Raw genomic sequence first — 24,963 nt, 5'->3', positions numbered from 1 at the left:
CACCCAACTGTGGGCAATACCTTTGATTGGATTATTTCCATGGAAGTGTGGCCCCACTTCTTGATTAGTTCACTGGAGCCCTGTAAGAGCTCAACAGACAGGACCTCAGACCTGCTGCATTTTGAAGACGGCCATTGGAAGCTGACGCTGACACTTTGGAGAACCCCATTTTGAAACGCAACCTGGGAGCAAGCAGACGCCAGCCACGTGCCTTCCCAGCTAACAGAGGTTTTCCAGACGCCAGTGGCCTTTCTCCAGTGAAGGTACCTTACTGCTGATGCCTTATCTTGGACACTTAATGACCTTAAGACTATAACTGTGTAACCAAATAAACTCCCTTTATAAAAGCCAATCCGTTTCTGGTATTCTGCGTAATGGCAGCATCAGCAAACCGGAACAGCAGCCCTTGGCACGTCTTCCCTGAGCTCCGGTCCTGGCCATGGTAGCCCTCACTGCACCTGCCCGAGCACACACCTCCGGTCTGGACTGGCTGCCCTAGGGCTCTGGTGCCCAGCTATCACCCTGGAACTCCCTTCTTTCTCCCTCCTGGTTGAATCACCTGTTTCCTGTATCTTCGCATATTTTTGTTGACCACATCCTCCAGTAATTCCTGAGAGCACTTACATGGGATGTAAATGTTTTGAGACCTCGCATGTCTGAAAGTGACTTTTTCTACCCTCACACTGGAGTAGTTGCTTGTCTGGGCAAGAATTCTAGGTTGTAGATTATTTTCCCTCAGTAGTTTACGGGCTTTGCTCCATTTATTTCCATTTTTGCTGACTGGGAATCCGAAGCCACTCTGATGCCTGATACTTTGTGTGTAACTGGTCTTTCCCGCTAGAACTCTCCAGACTCTCTGCCTCACTGTGCTGGGCCCTTTCAGCCAGGAGGTTCACGGCCTTTACTTCCGGGAAGTGTCTAACAATGGTTCTATTTTTCTTTGAATTTTCTCCTTTTTCTTTCTTGAACTCCTGTTATTTGGAGGAGGTCTTTCTGGACTGGCCTCTAATTTGCATATGTTTCCCTCCCGTTTCAATGCCATTTTACTCCACTTTGTGGAAGATTTCTCCAACTTTATTTTTTCATTCATCCAATAAGGCTTTCAATTTCCAAGAGCTTTTTTTTTTTTTTTAATACAAGAAACATTAATTTTCCTTAAAGTCGCTGTTTTAGTTTGCTAATGGTGCAGAATGCAAAACACCAGAGATGGATAGGCTTTTATAAAACGGGGGTTTATTTCACTACACAGTTACAGTCTTAAGGCCACAAAGCATCCAAGGTAACACCTCAGCAATTGGGTGCTTTCACCGGAGGATGGCCAATGGCGTCCGGAAAACCTCTGCTAGCTAGGAAGGCAGCTGGCATCTGCTCCAAAGCTCCGGCCTCAAAACGGCTTTCTCCCAGGACGTTCCTTTCTAGCAAGCTTGCTCCTCTGCAAAACATCACTCCCAGCTGCACTCTCTTTTCTCTCTTTGAGTCAGCTCATTTATATAGCTCCACCAATCAAGGCCCACCCCGAATGGGCGGGGCCATGCCTCCATGGGAACAGCTCATGAAAATTATCTCCCACAGCTGGGTGGGGCACACTCCAAGCAAATCTAACCAGCACCAAAACTTCTGCCCCACACAAGACTACAAAGATAATGGCATTTGGGGGACACAATACACTCAAACCGGCACATTCCACCCCCTGGAACCCAAAATGGCATTATCTTTCCAAATACAAAATACATTCATTCCACAATACCACAAAAACTTAAATCATTTCAGTAACAAAAGTTAAGCACAAAATCCCATCAAAATCAATTAGGCATGGTCAGTCCCAAGGCACAATCTTTCTTTAGCTGTGGATCTGTGAACTTAGATAAGTTACGTGCTTCCAATATACAAAGGAGGGACATTCATAGGATAAACATTCCCATTGCCGTAAGGAGAAACAGTAAGGAAAACAGGGTTAACAGGAGCAAAACAGTTCTTAAAACCCGCAGGACAAACTCCATTAGATTTCAAAGTCCAAGAGTCATTTACAGAACAATGTTGCATCCTTGGGGCTTGAGAGAGCGGGAGCCTAACCCTTCCCAAGGGCCTTTTCGGCAGCCCGTTCCTCTCCAAACACTTGGGTGAGTGCTCCCACATATCCACACATTGGGGAGACCACCTTCTCGGCTCCTCGGGGCAGCTCCCGGATTCCCTTCCATCTCCGGGGCACACGCTCAACCCCTTCAGAACAGTGGGGTGGCAGCCAGGCTCTCCTCAATTCCCTGGAAATGTGCTCCACCCTCTTTGGGACCTGAGGTGGCAAAACTCTTCCAGAGCATCGAGGCGGAAAGCCCGCCCTCGACCTCCAGGGCAAACTCACCCTTTCCATGCGTGTGGGCTGCTCTGCTCTCGCAGCCCGAGACCTCCTGACTCCAGACCTCAACCTCCATGGCTCTGTCTTTAAAGAGATTTTTCCTTTAATTTTTTCCTTGTCTGTCTCCTCCAGTCCAGACCAGCAATGGCTCTGTCTATAAAGATCTCGCAAAAATTCTGTTGGCTTTGCATGAAGCACGCAAGGGTCAAAGCCATCAGACAATAGGACTTTCCACACATCCTTTCTGCTTAACTCCTTTTCCAATCTTGGCTTGTACTGAAATGGCGGCTGGGTTCCATGTTTGGTTCCATCCTCATGTTGGGCTGTAGCTTCTGGAATTCCACCCCCTGGAAGCTCATAATTTTCCAAGCCATCAGCTTCTGGTTTCTTTGAACCCAAGAGTTCAGTTCTAAGTTTATCTCTCTCTGCTCGCATTTTACTATAAGCTGCAAGGAGAAGCCAGGGTATATCCTCCACATGTAGTCTGGAGATCTCCTCAGCTAAATATTCCAGGTTGTTGCTTCCAGATTCTTCCTTCCATTTGACACCAGGACTCAATTTTGCCAAATTCTGTGCCACTTTAAAACAAGGATCACCTTTCTTCCAGTTTGCAACAACACATTCATCATTTCTGCTCAAGTCCTCATCAGAAGTATCTTTAAAGTCCATATTTCCACAAACAGTCTCTTTAAAGCAGTTTTGGCCTTTTCTATCAAGCTCCTCACAACTCTTCCAGAAACTCCTCCTTATCCATTTAAAAAGCCATTCCAACATGTTTGGTATCTGCAAACTCAGCAGCAAAAGCACCCCACTTCTCTGGTACCAAAATCTGTTTTAGTTTGCTAATGGTGCAGAATGCAAAACACCAGAGATGGATAGGCTTTTATAAAACGGGGGTTTATTTCACTACACAGTTACAGTCTTAAGGCCACAAAGCATCCAAGGTAACACCTCAGCAATTGGGTGCTTTCACCGGAGGATGGCCAATGGCGTCCGGAAAACCTCTGCTAGCTAGGAAGGCAGCTGGCATCTGCTCCAAAGCTCCGGCCTCAAAACGGCTTTCTCCCAGGACGTTCCTTTCTAGCAAGCTTGCTCCTCTGCAAAACATCACTCCCAGCTGCACTCTCTTTTCTCTCTTTGAGTCAGCTCATTTATATAGCTCCACCAATCAAGGCCCACCCCGAATGGGCGGGGCCATGCCTCCATGGGAACAGCTCATGAAAATTATCTCCCACAGCTGGGTGGGGCACACTCCAAGCAAATCTAACCAGCACCAAAACTTCTGCCCCACACAAGACTACAAAGATAATGGCATTTGGGGGACACAATACACTCAAACCGGCACAGTCGCTTTGTTGTTTGCTTCGGGCTGGCCCTTTGGAGGCTTTCCACAGCTCTTTGGAAATTCTTGTCTGTCAGCTCATGATTAAGCGAGGAGACAGGGCACACTGGAAGCTCTCGATGACTCTGACTTCACCATGAGGTGCTCGGGGTGGTGGGCTGTGTGTGGGGAACCTCCCTGTGTCGGGAGCCGGGCATTTCCTCGCGGACTGGGTAGACCTCTGGGAAGTTTCCATTCTCCCTCATGGTGAGGGTCCGGCGAGGGCGTGCTGTGCGCTGACCATCGCTCCACGTGAGCTCAGCCGGGGGCATCTCCCTGCCCTGGGTGTAGTGCGTGACTAGTGCACACACCTCTGCGGCCCTCAGAGAGGGGGCTTCTGCCAGCAGGCGAAGGGCGGTCGCCTGGGGGCCTGGAGGGGCCGAGGGGGCTAGGGATCTTGACTCCTTTTCCTTCTGGTTCTCTTTTCCCTTCCACTACCCCACCCCAGCTCAAGGCTCCTCCGACTCTGCAAGGGTCTGCAGTGTGAGTCCTGTTGGCTCTCAGTCCTCCTCTCGGCCAGCTTGGGAGGCGGCTTTTCATGTGGCTCGAGGTCCTTCATGTCTGACCGTGGTCCCCCAACTTCTCAGCAGCCAGTTCTGCTGTCGCCTCCTCTGCTAGCTGTCCCGTGGTCTGTCCTGTGGTTCTCTCCGTCCCTCTGTCCCTTTACTGTGGTCCCACTGGGGTTTGGGGGAGGCAGGATCAGTCGGGAGCTCCATCTGCCACCCTGGTTCATTCTTAATTCCCTTTTGTGTTTCACGCCTCACGCTCCTGAGATGATTCGGTAACTCAATCCAGCCAGGGCCATGGAGCTGTCGATGTCACTTATGTGTGTGTCTTCTGGACTGCGGGGAACTGGGGGTTCTTTGACTCCTGACAGCTGCGTGAGAAGATGCCGCCTTTCTCCCTCCCCTGCCAGGCCTCTGGGGACTGGCAGGCACCTCTGCGAAGAAGTCTGCACTTCCAGCTCCGAGAGAAGGCTCCGGCACCGGTCGAATCATTTCGGCTTCCTTCTAGCCCTAGTGCTCCCTGTGCGTCTTAAGAAACTCCTGAACTGACCTCATTGTCACACCTGCTTCCATTGTTGACAGGTGTAGCAGAACTGTTTACCACTCCCAGAGCATTTCCTTTCCCTCATTTAAAAAATATTCTAAGATTATAAACCAATGTTTAAAAACAGTCACTGCAACAGTCTACTGGGTGTGATTCCAGGAGAGAGGGCCTGGTGGAAGCAGCCAAGTCCACACTCGCCGTCGTAGAACATTCTCTGTCAAGGGGATTCTTTGTGTCTTTCCCAAAGTCACTCTTTTATTCTGATTTTTAAAATGGTAATATATAATCTTTGTAGAAAATTTAGAAATGCAGGAAACTGAACAAGAAAACAATTACCTTTATTCTTACTATTCAGGGGTAATCATTTAACATTTCTCTGATATCATTCCAGCTTTTTTTTTAATATATATTTACATAAATGTCATGTTTATAATTTTTATGGCCATTTATATTTAAGATATTCATGTATTTATAAATATGTAAGTAAACATGTATCATTAACATTTCCATGTTATTCTGCCATAAATTATTTTTAATAACCATGTTCTCATCCAGCACAGGCAGCCTTTATTTACTAGTCTTTTCGGCTTTGTGGGCTGTATGTTCTCCGTCACAGCTACCCAGCGCTGCCGCTGTAGTGTGAAAGCAGCGTAGAGATTACGTAAACAGATGAGTGGTGCTGTGTTCCAAGAAAACTTTATTTACAAAAACATGCAGCCCCAGATTTGGCCCACTGGCCATAGTTTGCTGACCCCTAGATTTTTTTTAACTTTCTATTTTGAGATAATTATAGATTCAGAGAAAGTTGCAAAGACAGTACAGAGTGAGCTGCTGTGTCCTTTCCCAGTTTCCCCCCAAATTGCATCTTCCGTCACTATAGAGCAGTATCAAATCTAAGAAGCCAGCAGCCACGCACCGTGCGTTTATAGCCCTGTGCATTCAGTCACATGCGTAACCACCGCCACCAGCCAGGTACGGAATTATCCCTTTACCCAGAGACCTCCCTTGCCCTACCCTGTAGAGGCACAAAGTAATTCGAGGCCGGTTGCTGGGAGGATGTAGAGTTCCCTCTTTTCATAAAGTGGGGAGGTGGCATCATGAAAGGAAACACAGGTGAGGCTGAGGGGTCCTTGTGAGGGAGGAGGTGGGTGGCAAGAAGGGGGGGGGGGCGAGGCCTCAGGGCCCTGGGGTCCCCCCACTGCGCTCCCTGCGACTCTGACACACTGTCCTCTCGCTCCCCTGCAGATGGCAGTCAGGAATTAGTTCCCTGCGAGGTCTGCGGAAGACGCTTCGCGGCAGATGCTCTGGTAAACATAAAGACTTTCCGTGGGTGTGCTTCACTGCTGCTCAATGAGCTGCAAAGGCAGCAGGAGGCCGCAGCAGCAGAGATTAAAGACAGATGTGGAGGGAAAACGAGGCCGAGAAGCCCAGAACCCGCGGCCGTGAGGCCAGAGCACGGCCAGGCAGCTGGAGGCGGCAGGTGGAAAGAATGTCCTGGGACAGCCAGTTATTTCTGGAGAGGTTTTGGCTCTTTTGCCTTTCCCATAAGCATCAAAAACTCAAATTTCAGGGTCAAAGCACCAGGGAAATTAGCTGGTCGAGAGGAATGAGCCCTGAAGTTGGGACATCTGGAAACTTGGCTTATAGCTTCACATTTGTCACTAATTCCATAGAGTCCTTTAACCTCTCTGTTTTCTGCTTTGACATATATAAAACAGAACACTCTGATTTCAGGGTTTTTATACAATTTGAACAAAATAATGCGTTGCTATCCAGATTCCAGCTTGCTGGATGTGAAGTCCCCTGATAGATGGCTATAAAGTTGAATTACAAGCTTGATTTATTCCAAAATTACAGCACCACACCCAGTGTTAGACCCCAACATTATAAAGGGATTCCAGTGTCTATAAAGAAAGAGGATTAAAACAAATCTAAGATGATAATGCAATTGTTAGCTGGGGCATTTTAGAACCCCAAGACTATGTTGAACTTGGAGGGTTTGGCCTATAAGCCTTACTGCATTTGGGGCAAAACTCTACAAAAGATGTAGTAGGTATTATTTCCCTGGGGAATTTTGTAAGTGGGGTTTCCGTTCCTGTAATTTGGCTGAGGTTGGAGCTTCCAGGCCTGGGAGGCGGCTCAAGGGGCCTCTGGTGGCTGCAACCCCCTGACCTGCTGCCTTGTATAGCAGCTGCTGCCAGGGCCTGCCCTGGCCATGCCCACCAGGATGGTTTGGGGCCTCGGAGGTCTCCATTTGAGGAGGGCCCACTGAATGTCAAGTGTATCTGTGGGCTCTCGAGGTTCTTTTTCTAGGTGTGCTCGATCACGTGACTCCCACCCCCACCCCTTTAATTTAAGATGTTTGGCTCGCAGTGATTCATGTTCTGGCTCAGACAAAGCAGTTATGTGAACGATAGCTCTTATGTGGTCCATGTCTGCCAAGGAAGGCCCCTTCGCTCAGAAGGGGAGGGTGTTGGGGTGTTTGTATGCCCCCCAGGGTCGCAGTCCCAGGCAAGCCCTGTGTTTGCACGGGAGGTGCTGGGAGCTCGCAGGTCTGCCAGTGGAGGAAAGCGGTGAAGTAAGGAAACCCAGGGGGAAGCAAGGCCCTTCCACTGTAGAGGTCTTTGATCGTCCCTCCCAGACACGAAGTCTGGTTCTGTGGAATGCGGGAGGGGAGCGGCAGGTGGGTCTGTTCTGCTGGTGGAGAGCGAGAGGGCAGCTGGGCTCTGCGGGTCGACCCAGACCTGGCCGTGGGGCTATGGGGATGAACAGGCAGAGCCGGGCACCCAGCAGTTTGTGATGGTAAAATTCCCATCCTCACCCCTTTCTAGGAAAGGCACGGACCGATATGTAGAAGACTCTTCAACAAAAAGCGTAAACCTTTCAACTCCTTGAAGCAAAGATTGCAGGGCACAGACGTGCCTACTGTGCGGGAGGCTCTGCCATGCAAGGTACTTGCTGTCTCCCCACTGCTCCCCATCACGGCCCGAAGCACGGAGACTCCTGATTTGCAGCTCTCTGTGTGGTTTCGTCGTTGCTTGACGGTGCAGTGTGATGCCATGTAGGAATAAGCCACCTGTATGGGTTTTTTTAGAATCTTGCTCACTTGTATTTCCAAATACTCTTTCAGATACTTTGTGGACTTGGCAAAAAAAGAATCTCATTTATGTTTTCATTAGCTTGGCATTAAATCAAGCAGTTAACTTGAGAGAAAGTCACTTTTAATCTTACATTTAAGTCTTCCTTTAAGTTTTGTAGTCTTCTTTGTTTTTCTGATTTTTATTTTGGGTTTTCCCTCACTATTGTGACTTGCACATTTTTATTGCTGTATTTTCTAAACCTCTTTAAGTAGTTCTTTAGAAAAACAAACTTCCACTGTAGTGGGGAAAAGGAGTATATGGGAACTTTCTGTACTTTCTGCACAATTTTTCTGTAAATCTAAAACCACTCTATTAATAATAAAAAAAAAACCAGATTCTTCCTTTTCTCCAAATTTCATACCCCTGTTTCCTGTAAATTCAAATTCAAGCTTAAAAAATGGTAAAGGATAGGTTTATAGTACAGTTACTGTTGTTTGCTAGTTTGTTTTGTTTTTTACAGTCTCCACCTGTGAAGAAATATAGCTGGCGACAACAACACGAAGAATTCATTAATGCCATTCGATCGGCAAAGCGGTGCACGTTAGCCATGAAGGAAGGCCGGCCGCTCCCTCCTCCGCCCCCTCCATCCGTCAACCCAGGTGCGTGGCCATTGGCTTTGCTTTTGATGTTTGCGCCTAACTGAATGACGCTGTGCTTGACTTTTGTCCAAGTCATCCTGCCTGCCTTCCTCCTGTGTATGCTGAAACTTAAGAGAATTATGTGAAAGTCATTTTATCGTCAAATTTTTATCTTATCCTAATATTTCTCAATTCTACATAAAAATACTGTGTTTCCTTTGAACTGTGTCTTAAAATGAAACTGGGTCTCAGAGAGAGAACCCTGCCCTGGCCACACTGGCGGCCTCCTGTGTCCCAGAAGACGAGTGCCTGTCCCAGTGGAGGGTAACCTTGTGCCTGATACAGCATGGGGTGAGATAAATCAGAATTTTCTCCTCCTGTTGCTTTCCTTTTCAAGCAATTTCATGAGTGACTATGAAATGAGAGAATTATACTAGACTGTGATTGATCCCTGAGGTTGCTGCCAATAAGAAAATAGATTCATTGATAAGTGAGCTAGGTCTGATATTTTTATGTGCTCTACAAAGTTCAGAAATTATGTAGCTGTATATATAATTTGCATATGCATCTATGTTCACACACACACAACATCCAGCATCCTATAAAGGATGTAGGCATGCCATGTAGCAGGAAAATATAACCCATAATCAAGAGAAGAAACAATAAATAGAAACAGACTAAGAAATGGCAGAGATGATGAAATAGACTTTAAAACAGCTCCTATAAATGTTAAGGGCTTAAAGAAAAACATGGGTATAGTGTTAAAGAAATGGAAAAAATGAAAAAGAGAACCCCTAGAGCTGAAAATGACTGTATCTAAAACAACAACAAAAAATTATTAGATAGGTTTAACAACAGATTAGGCACTGAAGAAGAAAAGATCATGGAACTTGAAGACATAGCAATAAAAACCGAGCACTAGAAATTCAGCTGGGAAAAAGATAAACAGCTTCAGTAACCAGAGGGACAGTCAAGTGGTGAACACAAGAGCAGCTGGAGTCCTGGAAGGAGATTAAAAATGGAAAGAAGAAAAAATATTTGAAAAACTGACCAAGTATTTTATAAAGCTTAGGAGATGTATAAACCCAGAGCAGGATAAATGCAAAGAAAACCACATAAAAGCAAATCATAAAAGGCTGCAGGAAAAAGGGAAAAAATTGTCAACCTAGAATTCTATACCCATAAAAAATATCTTCAGATGAAGGCAAAATAAGAACTTTTTTAGGCAAACAAAAGATGAGAGAATTCATTGCCTGTAGATCCCCACAGTAGTAAAAATTGTCAAAGAAAGTTCTTTAAGCAGAAGGAAAATTATTCCAGAAGGAAACTCAGCTCTACATAAAGGTATAAAGAGCACAGAAAATGGTAAATATGTGGGTGAAATGTAAAAGATCTTTCTCTCATTTTTGCTTTAAAATGTGATTGACTAGTTAAAGGAAAAGCAGTTGAATACTATGGGGATCATAATATGGAGACATGAAATGTATGGTAGTGGCACAGGGTCAAGTGAGGAAAATGGAAGTATATTGTTGTAAGGGTATTATACACTAATAGGAATAATAGTATTTGAAGATAGACTATTAAAAGATGCCTATTGTAAACCCCACAGTAACTACTCAAAAATATTGAGGCATAGCTAATAAGACAATGAGTCAATAGCAGGGTAGAGAGAAAAATGGAAAAATTCAGTTCAAAAGAAGGTAGGAGAAAAGGGTCAAGGAACAGACAGGATAGAGGACGCCTAGCAAGATGGTAGAGTTGAACCTAATCATGGATCGTTACATATAAATGGCTTAAATAGTCCAGATGAAAGGTAGATATTGTCAGACTGAATAACAAAAGAATGTCCGATTATACATTGCTCACAAGAAGAAAACTTCAAACAGAACTTTAAAGAAAATGAAACAAAGACTGACAAAACTGGAAGAAGTAGCCCAGTCCACATTTATATTTGGAGATTTCATCATTCCTCTCTTAGGCACTGATAGAGCAGAGGCAAATCAGTAAAGATACAGAAGACTTGAATAACAGTGTCAACCCATCGTACCTGCTGGTGGCTATAGAACATGACGTCCGGCAACAGCAGAGCACACATTCTTTTCACATGCACCTGCAATGTTCACTCGAGAGGAACCATGTGCAGGACCACAAAGTGGGTCCTGATGAATTTAAAAGGATTGAACTCATACAGAATTAAAATTTTAAACTGAATGATAATGAAAACATATCAAAATTGGTGGGATTGATTCAGCTGAGGCACTGATTAGAGGGAACTTTACATCTGTAAGTGCTAATATTAGAAAATAAGAAAGGGTTTTTATTAATAACCCTAAACTTCCACTTCAGGAGGTTAGAAGAAGAGCAAATTAAACCTAAGTTAAGTAGAAAAATGATCAATGTAAATAATCACATTAACAAAAATATTTTTAAAAGCATGATCGTCTCAATAGACACAGAAAAAGCCTTGACAAAATACAGCATGCGTACATGTTAAAAAATAAAACAAAAACAAAAACTCTCAGCAAAGTAGAAGTAGAAGGGAAGTTCCTCGAAGTGGTAAGTCTTCTATGAAAAACCTATTGCTAACATCATACTTTATGGTGAAAAACCGAACACTGTCCCTGAGATCCGAAACGAGGGAAGGATGTCCACTCGGATCACCTCTGCTCAACATTACGCAGAGATTCTAGACAGTATAATAAGCCCCCACCTCACCCCCCACCAAAACAAAACAGATATAAAAGCATAAAGATTGGAAAGGAAGAAGTAAAACTGTCTTTACTCACAGACAGTGTTGTCATGAATGTGTATATGCCAGAAATCCTAGGAAATCTACAAAAAAGCTACTAGAATTAAAGTGAACTTAGTTTCAGGATATGATGTCAATACATACAAGAGAATTGCATTTCTTTATACTGAGCATGAGCAAGTGAAATAGGAAGTTTAAAATACCATTTACAATAACATCAAAAAGCATTAGATACTTAGGGATATCTTTAACAAATTATGTGCAAGGCCTGTAAAATGAAAACCATAAAACATGGGTTAGAGAAATAAAGAGGATCGAGATAAATGGTGAGATGTATTATTTTCATGGACTGGAAGATTCCATGTTGTGTTCAGATGTTGGTTCTCCCCAAAATGAGCTAAGGATTCAGTGCCACTCCAGTTAAAATCCCAGCAAGTTTTCTTTGTCAAGTAGGAAGTGACCACCTGATTCTAAAATATAAATGGAAATTCAAAGGATCTGAAATAGCCAAGGTAATTTTGAAAACAGAAGAAAATTGGCATACTCTGTGACTCCCTGATGGCAATGTGTTATGGTGTAGGACAGACACCAGTAACAGAAAAGAGAGTGTACAAATAGGCCTAGGAATTGCCCATCTCTGGGCAGTTGGTTTTTGGCAAAGATGCCGCAGTAACCCAGTGGGGCCAGGAGAGGCTTAGTGCAAACTGATGCTGGAGCAACTGGATAGCCCTGTGGGAGAAATGATTCCTGTTCTTTACCTCACCTCATGCACAGGGATTAATTCACAGTGGATCATGTCTAAGTAGAAGTCTACAGTTATAAAACTTTTAGGGAACATAAAGAAAACCTTTTAGGTTAGCAAAGATTTCTTAGGATACAAAGTGCGCTAACAATCAGAACAAGGAATTGGTAAGTTGACTTCATCAAAATAAGAAATTTTAGTGTTTGAGCAACACCATTATGGAAATGTAAAGGCAAGTCACAAGCCGCCGGGAGAAAATATCCACAGACAGGTATCGGACAAAGGGTTTATACTGAGCATATAGAAAGAACTCTTACAACTCAATAAGCAACCCAAGAGGAAAAGGCCAAGAGATTATTTGAAAGGAAGCATCACACAATAAAGGCCAATAAGCACATGAAAAGATACTCAACATCTTTCTCATCAGGGAGCTGCAAATTCAAGGCACAATGAGACACGACAGACTCCTTGAATGGCCAGAACTGAAGACGGCCCAGCTGCGTGTGGGCAGGGTCTGTCCTGCCGCCCGGGGGAGGGACGGCCACTTGGCAGAGGCAGGTTCTTACCGAGTTATAAGAACTTATAAGGCTCATTTAGCTAAACAGCAGTTCCACTGCTAGAGATTCATGAAAACAAACAAAAAAGAACCTACAAAAAGACTTTCCCATGAATGTTCTTAGCAGCTTTATTCCCACAGCACTGGCTGGAGACGGCTGAAAACACGTCATCAAGTGGACGGATAAGAACCCGTGGGAGGGTTATGGGATGGGCCTCTCGGCAGGGGGAGTGTGGCGTCGTGGTGAACTGAAGTCTTACATTGAAGGATTCCATTTGTGTGAAATTACAGAACAGGAAAATCTAATCTGTAGTCCCAGGAAAAGAGATCATAGTTGCCTGGGACTGAGTTTGGGGAAATGTTGGCTGCTGAGGGGCGTGATAGAACTTTTTAGGGTAATGGAAACCCTCTGAATTTTTACTGGGTTGGTTACACAAATGTATACGCTCGTCAGAACTCATTGACCTATGCTCAAAATAGGTGCATTTTATTGTGTGTAAATTAATTCCTCCAAAATGTTTGTTTTGAAAAATGCAGTTATATTATAAAAATCATCTGAGCATCTATACCAGAAAATAATCTTCATGGTTGCTTCACTTTCTTGGTGTTAACGAAAATGTAGCTTAATAAAGTGTGCTACCTTACAGCGGCCAGGAGAAAGCGTGGTGGCCGTGGCTCTGGCAGCACACAAGTCTTTTGGCACGTCAAGGGGCAGAAATAGCTCTTGTGATGTTTTCATAACCAGGGGTGCTGGGTTGAGGGGGCCCTGGTTCTTTACTTGAATTAAGAGAGAACAGGTCCGTATCCTGCATTTCTTGATTATTGTTTCTTTAAAAAATTTTTTTTCCCTTTTACAAGTCCTCATCAAATATACAATTTATCTTTCTGCCTTTTATATTTTTTATGACAAACTATAATTTTCTAATTAAATTCTTTTCTGTGCCATTACAATTTTATGCACCAAGGAAAACAATTAACAGCACATTTTCATCACTTTGGTTATTTCAATTGTATGGGAGTTTTATTCAGCCTCTTTATCCTCAGGCTTAAATACTAGAAAAATTATATACACCTGGCTACAGTAATTTATATTATGGCCCAGTAGGCATGAATGTGCAAATAATTCCCTTTTTTTTTTTTCCCAGCATGATACCCTATTTTCATGACTCAGTTTTTGTGACATGCATGTTATTCTAATTCTCTCTGACTTAAGCAAGTCTGCCAGTGATTCAAATTTCCAGGGCATCATGACAGTTTTGGGGAACAGTGACATAGAATATTTATAGTTGGGATTATTCCGTGAGGTCTGAGACCTCCAGCCACCATCTCATAGAGCCACCGGCCCTGGGGACTCAACAAAATTCTTGCCTTTTAAAATGGTGCTTGCTTTTTACTTTAATTTTCTACGAGATTCTGCCACCTTCCCCAGCTTTGCCATGGGAATGCATTTGCAGTCACATGTTTAGAATCAGTGTCTACTGAAACAAGTAGTGCATTTGGTTTGTATGCCAGCGCCGGTGCTGGAGGAAGGGGTAGGCGAGTAGAGGTGAGGGTGGGTGTGCAGCCCATTGGGCCACAGTCAGACTTTGGTTGCAGAGAGACTTTTCCTCCCTTCCCAGAGAGTTTGAAGCTCGACATAACCACGGCCAGCAGCCAGGTGCTCAGCAGCCAGGCCCCTGCCACCCCTGCCCCTGCCATGGGGCCGCTGCCGTCCCCAGCTTTGCCCACGGTGGCTGACTGCAGCCCCTGCTGTCGCCAGACGGCTTGGTTGGAGGGAACGGGCTTCCCCATACTGTCTGCTCGGTGGCCTGACGTGCCCATCATGGGGCGGCAAGGAGCCCTGCGCAGGCGAGCTCGTCATTGCCAGCCCTCGTCCTTGCCAGCCCGGGGGGCTTGCAATGGCACCCTTCCTGGTGTAGGGCCTGACTGACCAGCCCAGCCACCCTAGAGCAAGCAACAGGCCGACAGCTGTGTTCCAAAAGTCTCTGAATGGCAGTGGCACCTGCGCCTGCTCTTTGGTTGGTGTCCCTCCTGTTTGGCACTGGGAAGCTGCCCTCCTGGGCCTCACTCTGTCGTGGTGGCCTGTGGCACCTGCCCCCAGAGGTACCTTAGTCAGTCTTCACGAGGCCTGTGCGGGATGGAGGCTCCACAGACAGGGGCTTGTCCAGCACCACACGCGAGGCACACGGAGGGCTCAAGCCAAGCCCAGCTGCCCAGCCTGGCTGGCCCTGCTTGGCTTTTCTAGGCCTTGGTCCTACGAGTTGTTTCTGTCCTCGAAGGCCTTCTCCTCTGTTGAGGGCATGTCGTGTCCCCGGGTATGGAGCAGAGCTGGGCATGTAGTGTTCACCAAGTGCTGAACCCAGGATCCGTACTTCCTTCCAGAGTGTGAAACGAAGGGCAGGCCAGATAATTCTGGGCCTTACAGTTCTTACATTTTATGAGTCTTCATTTTAGGAAATAATTTATTAAATAGAACACTCCCCAAACTGCTTACAGAGCTGGCCTGCAGGAAACTCTTCGCTTTGAAGGCCTCACAGCATTTCATATCCATCCACACGTGTAGGAATTTGGGCCATATCCTAGTCCAGAGTTCCATGCGACGCTTATGGTGTGGTTTGTACAGCAGCCCCATCCTGGGGGCAACTCTTTGGTTGTGTTGCACGTCCCTGAGAGGTGCCGCAGACAGCAAAGCAGACGCTCAGCCCTGGCCGTGCACTGGGCAGCCCCGGCCCTAGGACCTTGGCGCGCTCTCACTTCCCATTTCTGTCACCGGCCAAGTATGTCTGGTGATTGCAAATGAGAGACAAATGTGGAGGATGGACGTGGCCCAGCACCAGGTGCAGCTCTGGGGATGGCGGGTCCATGCGGAGCCCCGTTCCCACACCCCCCTGCTCCCCTGTGCTCTGCTCTGTCCCCACCGCTCTCCCTCTCCGGGGGTGGGATTTGCCTCCTCACGTGGTGAAGTGAGAAGAGCCAACTGCTTTGGAGGCAGCGGGTCCCTGCGTGTGCCCCAAAGCCCCTTCCTGACGCCGCTGGCCCTGGGGCCCCTGGGCGCAGCCCTCCTCCTGCCCTCTGTCCCTGCGAGGCGGCACCTGGGCTGCCAGGCAGCCCCGTTTCCCTGAGGGTTCCCCAAGCGGCTCACAGGGAGGGTCCAGGTGTGGCCCCTGAGTGTCTAACAAGCAGGACACAAGGCCTGAGGGGCGTGGGCTCCCTGCTGCACCTCACGCTCCGGGCACTTGGGACCCCTTCTCTGGGTCTGAGCGGAGTTGGGTGCCCTGGGGCCCCATAGCAGGTCAAAGGTCACAGCCACCCTGTTGCCTGCACTTTCAGATTACATCCAGTGCCCGTACTGCAGGAGGCGGTTCAACGAGACCGCGGCGCAGAGGCACATCAGCTTCTGCAGGGACCAGCCCTCCCGCCGCGTCTTCGACCCCGCGCAGACAGCAGCCAAGCTGGCATCCAGGACACAGGTGATGCCTCTCCCCAGGGGTGTGGTGCTGGAGCGGGCACCGAGGGGCTGCCAACGTCACCGGGCGAGCCCGGCCCAGGACGCGTGCCGAGACCCGACGACCATCCCTCGTCCCTGAGGGGGAGTCTGCGGCTTGGGGGTCTTTCCAGCCACGGGACTTTTGGTGTCATAGAAAAAACTATTTCCACAGTGTGTGAAGCTCCTTGGCATGAAGCTTCTGGGTCAGTCTGACCCATCACCCAGAGGTGGCCGTGGACTCTGGCCTGAGCCCTCAGGAGAGGACGGGGCCTGCAGTGGGTGCCCGTAGCGCAGGTATCTGGCTCTGTTGAGGACAGTGTGCAGAATGGATGGGTGGTGGGTGTGGGTGCATGGGAGCTGCTGTCAGAGAAGATGGAGTGGCCACAGCGTGCGCTCCACGGTCACCACTGACTCCCTGCAGCCGGCACAGCCAGACACCAAGGACACTGGCACCGCTCAGCGCTGCCGGGTGCACGGTGAGCCTGGGAGGGTCCCCTTCAGTCCTGCCCACATGTGGGGGTCTGAGTGCCGTGCCCCTGTACATGGGACGGGTGTCGACCTCCCTGAAGCGGCACGGGGCCAGGGCTGACTGATCTGTGTGACTGGGGAGTGGGGAGTGGGGGGCACAGCAGCCCCAAGCACTTGGGGCTCCAGAGGGGAGCAGACGTCACTCCTGGTGGACATGGGCCCCAGCCTGGAGTAGGGGTGCCGGCCTGAGGGCAGGGCTGGGGCGGGAGCTGGTGGGCAGCATGGGTCCAGCCCAGAGGCGGGCAGCAGACTAAGGGGGGCCCTGAATCCCGGGCAGCAGGCTAGGCCCCACCTCCCCTGCCAGGTCTTCCCGCGTTGCCGGCTCTGCCCACCCCAGGAAGGACCTTTTCAACTTTGGTGCCACTTGCCCATCATCAGCCCACATGTGCCCCTGTAGGCAGTGTAGACGGTATGAGCAGTGTAGACTGGAGGGGCCTCCAGCTGGCTTTCTGGAACACCCTAGAGGTCAGTGTTCAGCCTGACCTGGTCAGTAGACCAGACAGGAACCCCACCAACGGGGAGAAGAGGGATCCCAGAGTGAGAGGGTTAGCAGGGTGAGGGGGAGAGGGTTAGTGGGTAGGTGAGGGGAGAGAGGGTCCGTGGGAGTGGGGGTGGGAGGGTTGACGGGTGGGGGGTATCTGAGTGGTGACGGAGGCCTGTGGAACTGCCCAGACTTGGGGCTGCAAGCACTGGAGGGGTCACCGACTTTAGCCCCCCCACCCCAAGGCAATCCCTGTGTCCAGGTGGAGGACAGAGCGGGGTGGAGAGTGTGTTTGGGGGGATTATGATGACAGTTGTTCTTTTGCCTTTGCACTCGAAGTTGCTTGGAGATCGCGTTGTAGGAAGACAGGGGATCTGGACGGGTAGGCAGGGTTTGGGCTTCAGTTCTGGGGCATATGTGGAGAGCCCCAGGACTGCAGGGCAGCGGTGGTGACTGACGCCATGACTGGGTCCACTTCCGTGCCCCTGCCTGCGGCCCCCTCGCTGCCCCTCCTGCACGGGTGGCACCGCACCCTCGGAGGCAGGTGTCGGCTCTGGGCTTTGCTCTAGCCGGGTTCTGGGAAGGTTTCTCCAGTGACGCTGCCCTCGCCTTGCAGAGCAGGGCAGGCAGCTGCATCCAGGCAAATGGCTGCACAGTTCCTCCTTGTCGGGGGACCAGCGAGAGTGTCCTTAGGGCTTGGCTGCCACCCTCCCTGCTTTCCGGAGCTCGGTGGTGGCTGGGAGCTCAGAGCATGATGGTGTCTGTCTGGTGACTCGGGAGTGGTGCGAAAGGGAGGCTGTGCACAGCAGCGCAGAGATGTGTTTCTATTTTAAACATAATCAGCTTAAAAGTGTGTCATGTCCTCCACCTAAAGCCACCAAGACGGGCCTCTAAAATTAGCCGTCTTGCTGGCTGGGGGCTTGCTGCCCGTGGGTGGCAGCCACTGATGTTGCTGTGCTGCGGTTTCCGTGGAAACGGAGGTGGCAGGTAGCAGGTGACAAGGAGCCCGAGAAGGGCCTGTGGGTGACGAGGGGAGGCTCAGACTAGCAGCTGCCCTGGGCCGGGCCAGGCTCTGCGGTGCCGTGAGCTGCCCGTGTCTGTTTGCCTTCTCTGCTCATGTATTAAAAACAAAATCCTCCTCAAGTGCGAAGGGCACCGAGTCCTCCGTAGCCATCTGCTGGTGTTAACGCCTCCATCCGCCTCTCCTTTCACCAGGTTCCCAGCCCCTGCCCAGGGCCTCCTTGGTGGCTTGAGCACCACAGCCAGACATGGCTCTGCACCCGCGGGGGCTGAGGGGTGCGTCTTGCCTGCCCCTGGGCGTCTCTGGGTGCAGGAATCCCTTGGTGCTGGCTGCTGGCTGGGGGCCTGCTCACAGCACCGTGCACCCTTTCTCCTAGGCTGGGGCTCAGGTGGGCCCCAGAAAAGAGCCAACTGTGACGAGGGCCGTGGGGGCCCTGCTGCAGAACAGGGCATCCGAGGCCAGTACAGCTCCCGCCAGGAGAGGTGAGTCGCGTGGACGCTGTAGCTGGGTTGGTGGGTGGGAAGTGGGGTGGCGTTGGGTGCTGGGGACTCTGCCCTAGGTGGGTGGGAAGGGAGCCCGTGTTGGGTGCTGGGGACACCATCCTAGGTGGGTGGGAAGGACAGGCTGGCATTGGGTGCTGGGGACACCGTCCTGGGGCTCCCTGCCTGCCTGCCCCCTCGGGCCATCGCGGCTCCTCCGGGGTGTGCTCTGCTGTGGTGGGGAAGGCTCGGGCCGAGGGCACAGCCCCCGCCTGGCACCCAGTGGCCACCCGCAGAGCCCGTCATGACGCCCCCCACCCCCACCCCACCCTATGGCTGCACCCACTGCACCCCGACGCGCCACAGGGCTCCCCCCCACCCCGGCCCGGCAGGCGGTGTTTCCAAGGTGTCCTCAGGACCGTGGCGAGAGCCACCAGCCTCCCCGTCCGGACTGTTGCAGCACCAGAAACCTCGCTTCTCTATTTCTCCTGACTTGCCTTTTATCATCGGCTAAAAATGGAATTGATATTTAAAACTTCCCCCACAGCCCTGCAAACCAAAATCATTAGTTTTCTTTTTATTTTTATTGTGGTAACAAATATACAACATGCATTCCCCATTTAACCACTTTCAAATACCCAATTCAGTGGCATTAATGACATTCACAATGTGGTTCTACTGTCACCAGCCATGGACAAAACTTCTCCATCACCCCAAGGAGAAAATCTGCACCCATTAAGCATTAGTTCCCCACCCCCACCTATGCCCTGTCATCTTCTGACTCACTGAATTTGCATATTCTAGTTATTTCATATATGTGAGATCAGATAGTGTATATTCTTTTGTAACTGGCTTATCTCACTCAACCTGATGACTTCAAGGTCCATCCATTTGTGGCAGCTACCAGGACGTCAGTCCTCTTTACAGCTGTCCGTACATGCACACCACACGCTATCCATCCCTCGGCTGATGAACTTGTGGGTTGCTCCCACCTTATGGCAACTCCGAGTAACGCTGCTGTGGACACTGTTGCATATATGTGTTGAGCCCCTGCTTTTGGTTCTTTGAGGTACATACCTAGAAGTGGATTGCTGGGTTTTATGGTAATTCTATACTTAGCTTCCTGAGGAACCACCTACCTATCTTCCTCAGCGGCTGCACCATTCTACGTTCCCACCAGCAATGCACAAGGGCTCCTGTTCTCCGCGTCCTCGCCACCACTTGTTATTTTCAGCTTTTTAAATGGTAGCCATTCTAGTAGGTGTGAAATGGCATCTCATTGTGGTTCTGATTTGCATTTCCTTGAGGGCTAATGATGTTGAGCATCTTTTCATATGCTTGTTGGCCATTTGTATACCTGCTTTGGAGAGATGTCTATTCAAGTCTTTGGCCCAGTTTTTAATCAGCTTGTTTCTTTTTGTTGTTGAGTTGCAGGAGTTCTTTAAATATTTTGGATAGTAAACCTTTATCACATATATGGTTTCCAAATGTTTTCTCCCATTACTTAAATTTGATGAGGAGCATTTGTCTATCTCTTCTTCAGTTGCTCATGGTTTTGACGTCAAGTCTTGGATTCTGTTGCCTAACACAAGGCCCTGAAGGTACTTCCCTGTTTTCTTCTAGGAGTTCTATAGTTTTGGTTCTTATATTTAGGTCTTTGATTCTCTTTGAGTTAATTTTTGGGGATGGTGTGAGGTGGGATCCACCCTCATTCAACTGCATGTGGATTCCCAGTTTTCCCGGCTCCGTTTGTCGAGGACACTGTCCTTTCTACGCAGAGCAGCCCTGGCGCCTTGCTCAGGAAGCAGGCGGCTGGAGACGGGAGGGCTGACGACTCAGCCATGGAGTCGATTTTAGTTTTCACTGAGAAAAAAGAATTCCAAACTGTGTATCCATGTGTATATTTGGCAAAGCTTTCACTTACATTTCCTTAGAGTGTCATCATTAGTGGTCTTCAGAAAAGACAGTTTCTTTATGTTATGGTTTCTTTTCTTACATTTGCAAAGACTATATTATCCACTTCCTTCAAGTGGAAAGCACTCTGTAGGCTTGAGGTTAAAGCGTATTTGCCACCAGGGCTTTCTGGCTGCTGGGAGTGGGTGGCCCCTGCAGCGCGGCCCGAGGGAGACTGTCGCAGCCGGGCTGGACCTGCTCTGTGGCCTGGCGAGATGGAGAGAGACCGGGAGTGGGGAAGGGCGTGCGGGCGTCATGTGAGAAACAAGCCGAGTCTTACTCCTAGAACTCAACACCCTCTTCAGAGTAACAGCAAGGCCTCAGGAGGAGGTTCTCCACCAGGATGCAGAGGCCCCGCGTCCCAGGTAGGGCGTCCGGGGACACCATTCCATCAGAAAAGAGACGGAGGCTCGCGGACCTCCCAGAGGTGCTGAGCGTGCTCTTCGCTGGTTAATGCGGCGACATCCATCAGCGAAAGGCCACGTCTCTCACGGGGCCGGGCCGGGGCCTCATCCCACCCACTGCGCCAAATTCTTACCCCCTCCCAGTCCTGCTCCTGCCTCGGCTGCTCCCCCACCCCAGTGCCCGCCGCGCCACTCGCTCCTCCCTTCCTTCTTGGCCAGCGGGTCCTCTGGCAGTGCGGCCCTCGGACCTCTGTGTTGAGACTAAGCAGCCCCCACTGACTGCCCCCACCCCAAAGAGCCCAGAAGGAAGGTTTCGGGAAGGCAGAGGTCACCTACCTCTTTAGTTTTATTTTTATTTACTGCCGTGTTCCCACCCTTTTTCGTGTTCCATGGCATGTGCAGGGAGCTTACTTGATACTCAGTGAAATACGTGGGAGGAAGTGGACATCCTGATTCTTTGAATCGCTGGCCCATGGATAGAATTGTTGTTTAAATTCTCTTTTAAGTCACTGGCCCATGGATAGAATTGTCTTAATTCCCTTGAGGAGATGGCTTTTTGGTTTATTTCAGGCTCAACATGCTTTTGGAATTTAATTTGTGTGTTCTTTGCCATGGCTTCACCTGCATCTATTTAAAAATAAAATCTCCAGGGTTGGAGTGCCTTCAGGTCAGAGCCCTGCTGGGGTAACAGAAGCATGTGGCGGGAAGCTCAGTTCCCAGGGTCGTTTGGGTTTGTCTCCAGGAAGAGAAGCTCGGGGCCTCTCACTAAGGTGGCAGGGACCTTCATGGGCAGCTGGGACCCTCGCGGGCAGCCGGGACCCACACGGGCAGCCAGGACCCTTATGGGCAGCCAGGACCCTTGCATGCCCTGAGGCCCTCCTGGCAGTGTGGCTGCTTCCAGCAAAGCTATGCAGTGTCACCCTCTGCCCGTGTGACCCCGTGACCCCCAGGACTCCAGCTGCCACCAGGCTCTCCCAAGTGAAGTAAGTGGCAGCACCTCCCACATTTAACACTTCGTCCTGAATTCACAGTCAGGGGAGACGCGGGTATGTGGGAGGCCCAGGCCCCTTCCTGAGCCTCTTGGGCACGTCTGGGGGGCTGGCGGCCACCACAGGGGTGCAGAGGAGGGCCTCTCATTCGGGGGTCGCTGGGCGTGGACCCAACAGGGCCTGAGAGGAGGTGCTGGAGGTGGCGGGGCGGCAGCCCTAGAGGGGGGCTCCGGGCGGGGGCGTGGGAGGGGCCCTTGGCAGCAGCCGAGGAAGGAGAGGGCTGGGCACGGGGAGCAGGGGCTCAGGGGTGGCCACATCGCCACCTCAGGGCCCCAAACTACTGCTTCCGATAAACACATTTAGAAATCAGCATGTAGGGGGTTCTGGTGTGCCACAGAAAATTTTGGAAAGGGGAGGAAAAGGAAAAGGAAAAAAAAAATCCTCCAGAAAGCCACTATCCTGCCAGGTCTGAGTGACATTTCTCCCCGTTTCTTCCCGCTTGGCTGCCTCCATCGGAGGTGTCCGGAGCTCCCCCTGCCCACAGGGCACCCCCGGGGCAGTCCCTTGGAAAGGCTTCTGTCACGGGAAGGCACCCTGGGTGACGGCCTCCTGCTGTGCTCAGCCCTGGCCCCTTCTGAGCCCCTCTCGGGGGGTAACCTGCTCCCCAGGGGAGGAGCCAGGCTGGGGGAGGCCGAGCCAGCCCAGTGTCTGCCTACTTTGGGAAAACTGGGCCCAGAACCAGGAGCCATGAGGGGACCGGTGGGCATTAGGAATTTGTTTTAGAAAAAGGTGTGTGGTCCTGCCCACATCCTCACAGGATGCTAACGGTCCATGGGAAGCAGGTTGGCTGCCCAGGTAGCAAGTGTAGGCACCGTCAGGGCCAAGAACCACGGAGCTGGGGGCCGTGACTTCTTCGGGAACGGGGGTCCCATGGTGGGGCCAGCGTGAGCTCTGCCCTTAGCTCTGGGGCCAGTGGATTCTCTCAAGTTAAGGACCTTACCTGCCTGGCACCCCCTCCTTGCCAAGTCCTTAACAGAAGGGGGAAGCGTGTACACCTTTGGGTAAAGCTAACACTGAAAGCTCATTCTATTCCTGCGTCTTTTGATGGTCTGATTCCAAAGTCCTGGGAGGTGGTTTGCTTCCTGCTTCACAAAACTGATTGGAAAGAGGCCCCGGGGAAGGGGGCAGCCCCCACACTCAGCCCTGACCCAGGCTGCTGCGGGGCCCAGAGGCAGGAGATGGGGCAGATGGGAAGACGGGAGGACAGGACAGACTGCTGTGGAGAGGCCCACAGGGAGGGCTGGGGCTTCCCCAGTTGAGAGCTCCGCTAAAGGGGAGAATAGAGACTTCTAATTCCAACGTGGGGATTTTCAGTCCTTCCTTTTACACGTTTTTCTCTTGCTGATGTTTTGCTTTGACATAATAACCAATCTGTTTGTGTTTGCAAAGGATTAGCAATGGACCCTGCTTCTGGAGCAAAACTCGGACAAGGATTTACTAAATCTCCTAAGAAAGATTAACTCCCAGAGACCAGGTAAGAAAACACTGCTGCCGCTCGCCCAGGGTTGGTGAAGGTGCAGATGAGTGCGTGAGCCAGGCTGGGCAAGCTGGGGTCCTGGAGGGCTCTCGTGGGGCACAGTGTCAGAGGCCACTCGGCTCTCAACTCAACAGGCCAGGAGACCCATGTTCCCCCTCTGACCTGCGTGGCCACTGCTGCCCTGGGCCCTTTTGCAAAGTCACTCCCAAGGAAGGGCAGCTCCCCAAGACAACACACTCAGGATTCCCATGGCATTGGAGCCTTTTCTTGATGTTGTGAATTGTTTGCGAAAATTCAAAAGTCAAAGAGACCTGTGCTGCTGAACATTCTCCCTGCGGAGATGACGATGTTCTGACATCACTGCTTGTTTTCCTGCTTTCAGACTCTCCCTGACACCTCCTGGCCAACGGCTGAGCACCCAGGAGTGCCACCAAGTGGGGTACGCAAGGCTCACGGGCCCACGCTCCTCCAAGGCGTCACCTAGCGCACGTAAAACCGGCTTCCTCTTTTCTCATTTACACCTTCAAAGTTCCCAAACAAAATCATTAAACACCCCAGCAGTCTGTATGAAAGGCTTGATTTCAAGATTCACTTTCATTTTTTAGAATGGACATTTAACAAGCTCTTAAAGAAAATGATGCTTTGAAAGGGAGCCTTTTAGTGAAACCGTCATTGGAGCCCTGGCATTATTTACTTCCCTGGAAAAAGTGGTTTTTACCTCGCTGCTCCTCCGCGGCAGCGGAGCCATCCCGGCGGCCCCCTGCTTCCCCCTGCTTCCCCGGTGACCGCTGGGCTGTAGTTAGTACCGAGCCCGCTCTAGCCACCGTCTGCCCGGGTCACTGCAGTGGAGGGGACGGCTACGAAAACCTCCCAACACACTCCTTCTGCAAATTCTTCTACACTCAGCTCACGCTTTTTAATCCAAGAGCTTTATTTTTCCTAATTCAAGGAGATTTTAACTAGGAAAATTAAGCCATTTTCCTTGTATCAATTTAAGTCGGAGAGTCCCAAGCGCCTCCCACCTGCAGGCGCGGCTACCGCATGGGAACCGGGGCAGTGCTCTGGGGCCTGGAGGCTGCAGTTGGTGCCCAGGTAAATCAGGTGTGCATCGTGGGGTTGCCTGGTGGAAGCTTCTAGCAGTGGACCCAGAGGAGGGCAGAGGGAAGCAGGCACAGTGGGGAAGGAAGTCGCTGTCCAGCCCACCTCCCGCGCGCCCCAATGGCTCACTGCACCCCACACCTCCCCCAGGCCCCGGGAGGCCTGCTCCCATCTGCCCCACAGGCTCCTTTGTGGGGCATCGGACTCGAGGACCCCCTCCCCTTCTCGCTCCTCCCCACCCTGCTTAAAAGTGAAACACAACTAAGAGGTCTTGTCAGATTTAAGGGGCAAGACTTTCTGAAGGAAGCCTGATGAGGAGTAATTTCTAATTTGTACTGAAGGTTAATGGTAAACGCTGCTCTGACCTGGGCACTGACCATATGTCAGAAAGAGTAGCTGAGCCATACAAGCTTCCATCTGCAGTCGTCATTTCACTC

At 50.1% G+C, this 24,963-nt stretch overlaps 1 protein-coding gene across 1 annotated transcript; it reads left to right on the top strand.

The window, feature by feature from the left end:
• The first annotated feature begins 5,731 nt into the window (after window positions 1–5,731).
• ZC2HC1B (zinc finger C2HC-type containing 1B) lies at window positions 5,732–24,015 on the top strand. Its single transcript, XM_037843378.1, has 8 exons — window positions 5,732–5,756; window positions 6,030–6,091; window positions 7,616–7,735; window positions 8,385–8,523; window positions 15,880–16,019; window positions 18,443–18,548; window positions 23,341–23,425; window positions 23,811–24,015. The coding sequence occupies exons 1-7, from the start codon at window positions 5,732–5,734 to the stop codon at window positions 23,409–23,411; spliced, it is 663 nt and encodes a 220-aa protein (XP_037699306.1). The 3' UTR covers window positions 23,412–23,425; window positions 23,811–24,015.
• Window positions 24,016–24,963: the final 948 nt, after the last annotated feature.

This window comes from Choloepus didactylus, chromosome 7 (genome assembly GCF_015220235.1).
Source record: "Choloepus didactylus isolate mChoDid1 chromosome 7, mChoDid1.pri, whole genome shotgun sequence".
NCBI classification, from domain to species: domain Eukaryota; kingdom Metazoa; phylum Chordata; class Mammalia; order Pilosa; family Megalonychidae; genus Choloepus; species Choloepus didactylus.
Note: the sequence above shows the minus strand (reverse complement) of the source record. Positions and strands in the feature narration are given on the sequence as shown.